General features: G+C 43.0%; 1 protein-coding gene across 1 annotated transcript; it reads left to right on the top strand.

Annotated features, from left to right (window-relative positions):
* The first annotated feature begins 1,280 nt into the window (after window positions 1-1,280).
* On the top strand, window positions 1,281-11,605 carry pidd1 (p53-induced death domain protein 1). Its single transcript, XM_072385959.1, has 15 exons — window positions 1,281-2,307; window positions 2,467-2,880; window positions 3,016-3,168; window positions 3,284-3,335; window positions 3,442-3,643; window positions 5,764-5,913; window positions 6,000-6,173; window positions 6,272-6,419; window positions 6,498-6,633; window positions 6,721-6,871; window positions 7,033-7,156; window positions 7,248-7,363; window positions 8,660-8,767; window positions 9,040-9,236; window positions 10,402-11,605. The coding sequence occupies exons 1-15, from the start codon at window positions 1,653-1,655 to the stop codon at window positions 10,634-10,636; spliced, it is 3,015 nt and encodes a 1,004-aa protein (XP_072242060.1). The 5' UTR covers window positions 1,281-1,652; the 3' UTR covers window positions 10,637-11,605.
* Window positions 11,606-11,962: the final 357 nt, after the last annotated feature.

Below are 11,962 nucleotides of genomic sequence, written 5' to 3'. Positions count from 1 at the left end.
ACGTTCTGTCCGCGAATCAGAAACTATTTCAGGGTTGGCACAGAGATGGAACCAATAACTACACCCAACAGTATCACTGACACAACTACCTTGAATAAACCATTCACAGAATTAGACTACATATACGCACTACTGGGGAACTGATAAAGTCTCCGATTAGGACATCACGTGTTCCTCAGGAGCAAGTTAAATTGTGAAACTGCCATCAACTAGAGTTCATGGACCCCCTCCTTTTTAATAATATTATTTCTGTGTTATTCTATCATTAGATTTCCTTTTAAATCAAATATGAGTTAACGCCAATGTTCCAAGTTAAGAGGCTGTAATGTGTTACAAAATGACACAACTTGAACGTTGTTTTTCCGTTTGTACCTACATAGCTGGCCGGGCCACTGTTGGCATTTGACACTGGATCACCGAGCCAATTCCTTTTACATAACGAGATGGTCTTCACAACAGATGTGAACTTTTAGCTAGTGACAAAAATGCTACGCTGTTTTGATTCTGGTTCAATTAATGTGTCACATAGTTATGAAAAAAAAGAAGATTCCTTCGAGGGCAGTATGAAATAAATAATAAGATAAACAAAATATTATCATAGTATATTAATATATTAGTGGTGCAAAGTTTTTAAAGGGTCGTTTGGAGCTTCTGTCTCTATAAAAAGGATTAGTTTTTTTATTTTAGTCTGTGCTAGAGTTAGTGTATATTGTGACTTTTACGTACAATGAATTCATACATATATCTAAACAAATCATCTATCGTTTAATCTAACGCGTTTACAACAATAATAAATTATTATTGAAATTAGTTAGTAATGAAAACAAAACTGTTTGTTTTCTGTCTTTTCTCATTTATGACTTTTTGTGTTGCTGCCCTTTACCATCATTGTTTTATAGAAGATTAGATACATGTTCCAAATTCAACGGTATGTCAACATTTGTGATTGAAAAACATGCTTTACGATGAAGAAATTAATTCAATTAGTGCAATTAAAGTGAATTAAACAGCGACACCCAATGGCCGAGCTGGGACTTGCATAAACTGTACACGTTGACTCGACTGTCCCGCCCTGAGTTGAAACTTTGGCGGCGCCGTCGTCAGAGCGCTCGTTGTTATACATTAAATTAACCGGAGGGGCGGGGCCGTTACATCTGAACTGATACTGGTGGTTGAACTCCTCCCATCGTTGTCCGGTAGATGTTCTTAACAAAAACGAGCAAACAGCTGTGACGCAAAGCCTTCGCTTTAAAATCGCTTGGGCACCAGGAAGTAGACCGAGAATGGAGAGTTATCGCTCCCTTGACGAGTGTTTCTTGTTTTTTTTTTGTTGTACACTACAATAGCTAGTTAGTAACATAGGTAATTCAACGGACGATAAAACAAGTATTATTTAGATCGTTGTTTAGAAGGTAATGCTACAATGTGGTTAGCTAATAATGTTTTTGCTACTGTAACGGTAACACAATTAATGTAGCAAACGTCTTGTTTAATACTGCACACAGCGTATCGCGGCTGTCATTTAGCTTTGTTTGGCTATAATGTACGTAAATAGTCATGTCACGAATGACGACACAGACATGCAGAAAGAAACCTCCATACAGTACTGAAGTAGGCAGTCAAAAGTTAGTAGTCATTTGTCTGGTGTGATAATGGAGAGAAACAGTGAAGATAACGCTGCTCTCGATGAGGAGGATGAAGACAAGGAATCCGGTGGGAATACAAAACCCAGCAGACCAGAGGATGAAAACGTCGGGGTTACACATGCATGTAGCCCAAAAAGGACAGCATCTAAAGCTCCAGACATCTCCACACACATGCTGGCTCGGGAGATCCAGGATGAGGATAAGTTAGAAAAGGAGACAGGACTGAGGATATCACATGATGTGACTGAAGGCCAAGCAGAAGCAGCTGAGCCAGAGAGGGATACTCCCTCCATTTCTCCCTCCAGCTTTGTGGATACATGTGATCCCTCCACATCAAGCCTCTCATCCTCCTCTTGCTCATCCAGTTTTCATAATATTCATTTGTCCTCCTCCTCCTCCTCATCCTCTTGCCCCTCTGTCTTATCTCTGACTCCACCCTTGCCTCCCTCTGTGGAGCTCTCAGCTGTGCTGACGGATACAAGACTGACCCTGGATGTGTACCATGGAGGAGCCGCTGCTTTGTCTTTGCTATGGGGGTCCATTCCAGGGCAGCTGAGAGGCGTCCGGTACCTGAGACTGGGATCTGAGGATAAACCAGGGCTGGATGGGGCACTGGATGTTCTACCCCATCTGACAGAGCTGCGCTCTCTGGCCATTAGAGGTACATTTCCTTGCAATTTTATGTGGTTGTAAAAATCAAATTGCATTTTTTGCCTCAGTTAATACAAGAACATATAAAGTAAATACTGTGTTGGTAAATTGGATAAATTATAATCAGGATGTCATTCTCTGTCTTTTCTGTCTTGCATCCAAATTAAAGGACACTGTCTTTATGACTCCCAGTGTGAGCCCCTGCCTGGCCTCCTCACCACTTTGCCCACATCTATGTCCTCCCTTTCTCGTTTGGTGCACTTGGATCTCTCCTTCAACCAGCTCCCCTGTCTCCCATCCTGCCTGCTTAGCCTACCTCTGCTATCCTCGTTGCTTCTCAGTCACAACCAGATCTCAGCATTACCCCCGGAGATAGCCCAGCTGTCCTCCCTAACCTATCTCTCCCTCCTGGGGAACAAGTTAGTGTCTCTCCCCCCAAGTCTGGATCAGCTGAAAGCACTGCAGCGACTTGACGTGTCACATAACCTCCTCCAGGAGCTACCTGACGAAATTGGGTCTCTGGGGGAGCTTGTTAAGCTGGAACTGTCCCACAACAAACTGAGGCAGCTGCCAGAGAGCATGGGTAAGGGTTTAAGGGTGAGTGAGTGTGTCAGTGGAAGACCACCCGAAAAAACAAACAGGACAGCTCACTGGATATTAGTTAAATTTGTGACCGAAGCAAAGAAAAGATGTAACCCTTGTCTTGTTTGTTGCACAGGCTCTCTATTTTCTCTCAGGGAACTTGTTATCTACAGCAATGACCTCCGCCTGATCCCACATTGTCTGAACCAACTGCCTCTGCTTAAAATAGATGCTCGTGACAACCCTTTGGGAAAACCTCCAACACCGCCTCCTCCCCCTCCTACACCTGGTGGGCACAGATAAAGAAGGCTTCAAATCTATTAATCTTCAAATTATTTGGACTGTGGTCATCAGAGACACTACTTACATTTGATGATGGTATATTTGCTCTGTTTTCTCGCCAGATACGGCGGGCACAAACATTCCTGAGCTGCACCTTGCATTTAATCAGCACAGGTACAGCATCAGGGTAATCTTATCTCTCTTTTTTTTTTTTAAATAACATGGTTAGTTAAGGTGTTACTAGATCTGTTAAAGGCGTTGTGCTCCTTTTGCACCACAGTTTCTTTGTTTTTTCTGGTGGGTGCCATGTGTTTCTCCCTGGAGGGGCTGAGCTGGTGTTCCCCCCGGGCTGCCTGGCGAAAACCACCAGACTGAGATGGACTGAGAGAAGGCCAGACAGAAAGTGGGTGTGGCTGGAGGAACATGACATCCTGTTGAGTCGTCCACTGGAGCTGCGTCCTCATGGAATTGAATTTCTGAAGGTATAAAAACGGTTTATTAAACCTCTGTTTATATTGTTTATTTATCACATCTGTAATGAGAATTTTCCATCTCAGCGGAAATAATCCTGACAGGGCTGGAGACAAACTAATATCAAACGAAATATCTGTCTGAATGTTTTAATTGACCACAGAGAATAAACCATTAGGTTGCCTCATGAGAATTTGTTCCAGTTTCTTTTTTTTAAAGAAACTTCCCAGAATCCTCGACTCTGCTCCACACACTTGTTATTTTGAATTTCTTGCTTTGAATATGTGCCCCCAAAGGTAACGTTTGTTTAGTCATTCGGTATGACCCTTAACTGTTATTTATTATATATTGAATATGGGCTGCAAGAGCAGGCTCTCAGCTTTAATTTCAGGGTGTTCACATCCAGAATGCAGACTGGGTTTATGATCTCCTGGGGCCGGACACATAAAACTCATGTCATTTCACGCTTACACTGTGGAAACGCTCAACGGCAGAGACGCTCACACACATTTGTTTTGCCAGATTTACAAAGCCATGCATTTATGTTTGTTTTTTCGTCTTGTGAATCTCAAAAGTCGTAATGTCTTACATAATGTGTATCACCCTGATATCCACAGACATTTGTAGGCATGAATGGATATGGACGCTATCCTACTTAAGATTTAGCATATGAAAATGTTGGTTGCACCACAACTAAATGAAGATGACAGTTAAAGTAACAACAAAGAAGAAGTGCGGTTTTACCAGATGTGACATTGAGACGCACTCTGTAAAGTGGAGAAAATTGAATCTGTTTAAGAAGTTTCTGTCTGTTCTGGAATCACAAACAGAACAAAGTGCATGAGCTCACACAGGACTGCATCAGGGCTGCTGGGAGCAGGGAACTGCAACTCTGTCTTTATGCCAAATGAATGAGTGCATAGCCTGTACAACGGGTCATGTGTGCAGATGCTGAGGAGGAAAGACACAGATGTAGAGATGCTGCGTGGTTCGTTGGCTGTTTTCTTAAACCTCCCCATGAAGCCTGAAGCATTCCACCAGCCTTCTTTCATCTTGTGCCAGAAAAGTGATAAACATTTATCCTCTTCTTAAAGTCGCATTAGAGAGGTCTTTCCAACACGCAGCGCGAACATTAAACGCATCTGCAGTAATTTATACCTCCCACAAATGAATACGAGTAGATCATAATCATAAGAAAAACCCCATCATGCTATTCTAGGGCCATAGTCTGGTTTTTTATTGAATTCAGATTTTTGTTTTTCTCCATTTACTCTTTATCATGTCAAGTTCAAAATGCTCTAATCACGTGTCTACGCACGGTCTGAAGAATACATGAGATGTGCACATTCTCACGGCACATTCTTTATAAATACAAGCTTGTGTGCAGGAAAAGGTGAATCTACATTTTTAGCATCTGTGCATCACTTGCGGATCTGGTCCCAGATCTTTTATATGTCTGTCCCTCTTTTCAGAGTCTCCACTGTAAATGAACAAAAATTTAAGGTGAATGTTCATTTTTAGTACTTCCTTGTCGGGAATCCTTTGGAGCTAATCACTGCCTGTAGACTTGAACCCGAGTTTTCCTCTCTTGTGATGCTTTTCAGGCCTTCACTGCAGCTGTGTGTGTGTGTTTTTTTTCTTTCAGCAAGTTAAACTCAGCTCTATTTGGTTGATATCGGGATATCGACTTGACCTTTTCAGAATTTACCATTTTTGTAATGTTCTCAAGGGTCCTGGATTGCTTTTTTTGCTGTCTTTTGAGTTCTCATCCATCTGTACACTGATGGACTGTATCGTACATTGCCACATTTGGCCGAATCTAACTGGACAGGATATGCAAGCACACTTCAGAATTCATCCGGCTGCTTCTGTCACATCATTAAAAAATGTCTGTGACGTCACAATTTCTCCATATGTTTTAAAGGTGATGTTGCATGCTCTGAATCTTATTTTTGCTCTCGTTTGCTCTAGAAAAGTCCTCTATTAATGTTAGACCCGGGCGACAATGTGTTCGACACTTGGAAAGTGTTCTTTACTTGTCTAAATGTGTAGAAGGAAGCTGCACTTCTTAATCATATAACCACCTGTATCTCAATTCACTTTTTTAAAAAAAAATCTCATCAACTTACAGCCTGTGGAGGTGTGTGTGCCGTATCATCGGACAAAAAGAGGGGAGGTGGTCGTGCGGCGGTTTGATGGAGAGTCTTGGAACACTCTGCCCACTGATCTAAGGAGAGGAAGTGACAGCCATAGCAGTCATCCCGGTGGACGTCCAGCCAGGGTAAACCATAACTGTAAAATGATAAAACAGGTGACACAGGTTGCTGTGGTATTGGTGGAAAAGTGATCTCCCGTTGTCCTTAATAGCTGGCGTGCTGCTCAGTGAGCCACTTCTCCTGGTTTATGGCAGTGTCCCGACCAGTACAGGACAGTTGCTCTGTCACCCCGGCAGGAGCCCTGCTGGTGTCGAGCTGTGACCCTGGAATCAAGCTCCACTTCCCCCCAGACTCCACCGTGCAGACTCGCGCTATAACTTTACAGGTAACATCAGCGAGTAGCAGTTAAGTATTTGGGAATAGCATCATTCTGTTTCCCAGAGAGTCCAGCAGACTTTGGTGTGTGTGTCTCTGTCTCTGCAGGTGGTGCAGGTGTCGGAGTCAGAGTTGCAGACGATGTGTGGTGATCCTCAGGCCAGAGTCAGCCCACTCCTCTGTCTCTCCCAGAGCCCCAGCTCACATTTCCTGCAGCCAGTTAAAGTTCAGATCCCTCTGCCGCCTGGAGTCACAGGTATAATAAAGCATCCTGATCCTCATGCATGCAGAATATCAGAATACGTTAGTATTAACGTGTGCTTCGCTTCTGCAGGCCTCACAGCTGACATGTCGCGCTTGCATCTGCTCCACGGAGATCCCACGGCCCAAACCTGGACTGACATCACATCCCAAGTGTCTCTCTATGTTACCCATTTGTATGCCATCTTCTATATCACACACTTCTCCTGGTAAGTCCCTGTTCTACATCTGAATGATTGAAGGTTGGTGTAAATTTTGAATTGTAGTAGAACTTTGTGTGATCTTCTTAATGACAGGTACTGGCTGTGGTACACCACGCAGCGTTGTGTTAGTGGAGTGGTCAGGAAGGTCTATCAAAGGCTAAAACAGTTCAAAGTGCAGTTCCTCGTCCTCCAGCGCAAGACGGATCCCTCACAGGTTTTGCTGCAGTGCTTGCCTTCTAACAAGGTTTGACTCCCTCTTCTCCCTTCTTTTTTACTCAAACTATGGACAGGTTCTGTATTGGTCCCCACCTTTATTAGCCTTGCGTTGTGGTGTCTCAGCTTTTGATGGTTTTAGACTGAGCTTATGCCTCTGTAAAAGCAAAGGTTGTGGTGTTTCCTGCTCAGATCGAGGTTAGGGTGCAGTCTTTGTCCGAGCAGTACGACGGACCCCAGCCTTCAGAGCTGTGTGACCTGCTGGAGGGAGAGCAGTTCTTTGCTGGCTTTGAGAGAGGCTTGGATATCAGCACAGGTCTGAAGTCAACTTCTTGGCTCTGTATTAGATGAGATGAAGATGCAATGTCAGTGTAAAAGATGTGTGTTGATTGTCCCATGTTCTGCAGACAGCCCGGACTGTGTGGGTGGGCGACTTTGTTTTGTGTTCTACTCCAGCCTGAAGAATCTAAAGGAAGTGTACATCTGTCCAGCTCAGGATCAGAAGGGACCAGTGAGGGGACAGGTACAACATATTGAACAGTGGAGAAAATACAAACGTATGATTCTAATTAAAGTTGTGCAGGTCATGTTACAAACCATATTACAAACGCTATATGACCTCATCCAGTGTATGTTTCAATAAACCATCTATAACGGTACGGTACATGTAACCCATCAACCTACAGTTAGGCACATTCTTTGTCATAGGACCACAGAAATCTGCTGAATGTTTTCTTTTGAGTGTTAAAAAGCCAAGAACACCATATGTGTTAGGTGCACCAGTGGTTTCAGTATTATCTGTGTCACGTTGCATCCACTGTGTTGGATGCATGAATCCAAGCTTAGGCCAGGTGTTTCACCGTGATTTGAAAAAAAAAAACCACCCTGCCTTGTGAAAATATATCTGTTTAAATTCCACGGTACCACCCAAGGCTCCCTCCAGCAGCTGATTACAAAGTAGTAAAATAATCTGTTGCAATTCCTAAACAATTTGCACTCTGCCCTATCTCATGCAAAGCTGTTCGTGCCAGTGAAAAGAACATCTATGAACTCTGGAATAGAAGTGAGCTGTAATATCCAAAAGATTTCTTTATTTTTCTATATGTACGGACTGCTTTTGTTGCCAGTAAAGTGTCCAGTGAGGGTTGCTACTCCTGCTTTGCATGATGAACCTGATCTCTGTTTTAAAAGAGGTGCAGTAACCAGAGGAGTGTTAAGAGCTACATTAGTCCTAATAAATACTGCCCTACTGACTCTATCAGTGATTCACAAGAGAACATAAAATGGACAAAATCAGTATGTGAAAATGGGATAGATAAAAATGTATGCAGGTCACAGGTCACATCCGTTAGATTAGCTAAATTGGATGATAACGATGATCATTCATGCTGGTTTCCTTGCAAAACTCCTCCTGCCTGCCTTGTGCTGCGCTTGCTTGGTCATCAGAAAATTGGCCCAGCTTCCAGTAAACTATGGACCCTGGGCTGTTTTTCAGTTAAGAGTCATTCTTGGAAGCTGGAAAAACGTACGCCATCCTGTTTTCCTAGAGGTTTGTAGCTCCAACAGCTTTCAAACTGACGTCAGTGCTGTGTGGGTCAAAAGAAGAACAACCTCTGTGCTTGTTTGTGGCAAATGAGCCACAACCTTCAGCAAGTTGAACACTGGCGTGAACCTTACTGTGCAACACCTCCCAGCACTTTACCTGCTGTCACTTTTTCAAGTTTAGCCTTTAGCTTGCATTGAGTTTTAGAACCGTTGTGTTAGAAACAACAACAGTTCCAACCCACCAGCACACTAACACTGTGCGACTCTGTTACAGGTGTCTTTCTACAGAGGGGAGATTCCCGGCAATCTTCCAGAGGAAGTGGCTCGAAAGAGGAAGGGACTTGACAGCCAGTGGCTTGCTACTTTACCTTTAAGACTTCCTGTCAGTTGAAGTGACACATCCAATTTTTTTCTTGCATATTTCATGTTCTAAAACCATTTATTTGTGTGTATTAACTGATTGCCATTTGTGCGTTCGAACATGAAATTCCTAATGCTGTTGCTTTTAAATTGTTCATCTCTCTACATTTGCGAGAGCAGATTCTTACTTCTGCCACCTCTGTGAAGACTCTCTCCTGACACTTTGACAATTGTCTCGTGATTTACAAAATAAGTCACAACCTCCTTGGAAATAATCATTTATTTCTCTTTTAGGCTCTAAACTCAGACAACAGTTTTAATATGGAGGAGCTCCAGTATCCTCCACTGAACCTGGGTGACCCTGAGAGTGGCTACCTGACAGAAGCCAACCTGCTGTCCATGTCTCTTCAGATCGGACACGACTGGCGCGTTATTGGCATTAATCTCGGCCTGAGCTACCAGGAGTTAGACCGCATCCAATACAAGTACAGGTATGGAATAAAAACCGCTCAAGGTCAAAATGATGCTACAAACTAAACCTTTTTTTGGTAATAAATCCCATATTCGTGATTCTGTGTAAATGATGAAAACGGTGATGGTTTAATTTGATTCAGCTGGTTCGGTGTCAGGGTGCTGCTGATGAGCATAATCTGGACCTACTGGGACACAAGTGTTTGTGCTTCTCTTGCTATGTCGGTTCAGAATATACAAATAGATTTGTGTGATCCACACGAGTTCCGAGATTCAAGGTCTGTCGGCCAGTTTAAGTCGCAGGCCGGGGTTGATGTTTAACACCAATAAAGAAATGAATGGATAGATAAACAATTGAATGATTGAAAAAAAGAAATGGATGAATAAATTAATTCAATGACCTTTGATATCTTGAACAGAAACTAAAATGAAGTGAGAATGCTCATGAATGATAATGGGGGGGGGGGTAACATCTGCAATGCAGACTTAACACCTTAGGCATATATTTAAAAAAAAAAAAGAAGAACATTTAAAATGAACCAGCTATTCATTTGACATTTGCACGCCTGACTTACGTAATCGCCGCACACACGCAGTGAGAAGCTCTATAGGCACAAGGTGGAGAGCGAGCGATGTATAAGTGGAGGACAGACTGCAGTGGAAGAGAATTTTGATTGTTTTAATCTGCACTGTCAGCCATCACTGAGCCATCTGGGACACTGCAGGAGATTACACACAGACTATTGCTCATCTGCACCCCCCCCCCCCCCTCTCGTGCTCAGAAAACCTCTCACGACTCATCCTGGTGGTGGGAGGAAAAAAAAGAAGAATTGTATAAAATCACACGTTTATGTTCTGGCAGCAGGTTCGTGCATTGGGTTCTGATGTAGGGACGCGTTCACATTACTTTTTAATGATTTGTGTGTTGGACAGAAAATGCATCAAAATGTTTACTTTTCAAAGATGCAAAAGCACAAATATGTGAATTGAGTGTGGAGCTTGTCTTTCATCAACCTTCAGATTGTATAACCAGGTGTAATTCCAGCACGCTGTGTGTAAATCTACGATTAAAACACATCTTTTCCAAACCGTGCTAATCAGTTCTATTTAAAAGCCGTTTTCCACAGATATTTAGGCTGCCGCAGCTTCAGTTCTATTATTTCTTGTGTATGTTCTGCTCACCAGGGACAACCTGGGCGCCTTGGTGCTGGACATGCTGTTTCACTGGGCACGAGGACAGGGGAGTGCCGGACCGGGGGCAGTGTCGAGGCTCGTGGACGCTATGATAGAGAGCGGCAGGAGGGACCTGGCAGAGGAGATTGAGGACATTGTTAACATAGGAAGGAGAAAGTACTCAGAGTCACTGAGGAGAGTTGGCCTGGAAGCAGAGAGCTCCTCTCTTGGTGAGGCACAGCAGTAGATCAGCACTTACTGGGCGCAGATGGCTGACTTACACTTGAGTAAGCTGTTTGTTTGGGTTTTTTTTACGGTGGGGGTCACCCGCCATCTCGCATGGCTCTCTAGAAATCTGCCCTGGAGCACAAATATTCCCCCCTTTGAGACAGTTATGCTAACCAGCCAACAGCTGGTGTTCTGTTTTCTAAAACAGAGAAACAGGTGTAATGGGTGGCCTTTATGCACTTTTTCAAAATGGTCTCATTATGCAAAGTCGTTCAGTTTAAGCCCATTTCTGCCAAGGAAATTAAAAACGTGTCTACGGTTAATAGTCTGTTTGTAACCGTTGCACAGGCACGTCATGATTCTGACTGTGGTATCTTAAAGGTTTGATCGAAGCCTTATTCACTGGGGCCTCTTGTATTTTGTAATAATTGTGATCTGAATCTTTACATGTGAATCGAGCCAAGTCAATACATCACCACAAACGATAGAGCCGCTGTAACTATATTACTATTTTATGAATCTTATTATTTTTATCTATTATTAGTAGTTTTTGTACCGGCCCGTTCTGGCTTTAGGATGATAGAATATACTCCAGCAATTTTAGATGAAAGTTAACCTAGTTTAACCCTGAGGCACTCTTGGACTGTTTTTTTTTTTGTTGTTTCCTTAACTGTTGGATGATGTACTGTACCTCAAATCTTCTGTATCTGTACAACAGTAAGTCAGTTTTTGGGCTTTTTGTTTTTAGCTCTTACCTCAGAACGGATACTCAGCCACCATTAAAGGGACCATCAGTGACCAAACTCAAAAACTGTTTGTGGAGTGGTTGTACACTGTTGCAGCACCAGCAACCAGCGTTTATAAAATTACTATGAAACAGCTCTAATGCCAGCTTTAAAAATGCAGCTTGGGGGGGTGCTGGTGCTGGTGCAAGAACTGGCCAATTTTATAGATGCTCAGATTATTTCCTTTTGTGCCATCGGTTACTGAGTCACAATATATATTAAGGTATTAGATCTCTGTAAAACAGGAGTTGCCATTATTGTGTAAAACTGATAAAGATGCTGTGCATCAGCTGCTTTTTCCCCCTCTTCCTGCTTCAGAGTGTCTGTGGTGACTCGTTGCTTCTTTTATTGATGAATGCTCCCCCTCAACCCCAACATCACAACTCTTGCCATGTTTCTATTTTTATGCTCAAGGTCACCGTGTCGACATGAATCGTCACGATGACGTTGGCTCCCATCCCCCACCCTACACCTTTTCTGCACGTCAAAAAAGAAAAAAAAGAGAAGAGAAACGTGTCTGTATTTCTACTATATACCACTAGAGGACCTCTTTAAATCCC

This window comes from Leuresthes tenuis, unplaced genomic scaffold (genome assembly GCF_036924035.1).
Source record: "Leuresthes tenuis unplaced genomic scaffold, fLeuTen1.0.hap1 SCAF_5, whole genome shotgun sequence".
NCBI classification, from domain to species: Eukaryota; Metazoa; Chordata; class Actinopteri; order Atheriniformes; family Atherinopsidae; genus Leuresthes; species Leuresthes tenuis.
The sequence above is the reverse complement of the archived record's forward strand: the minus strand, read 5'-3'. Positions and strand labels throughout refer to the sequence as shown.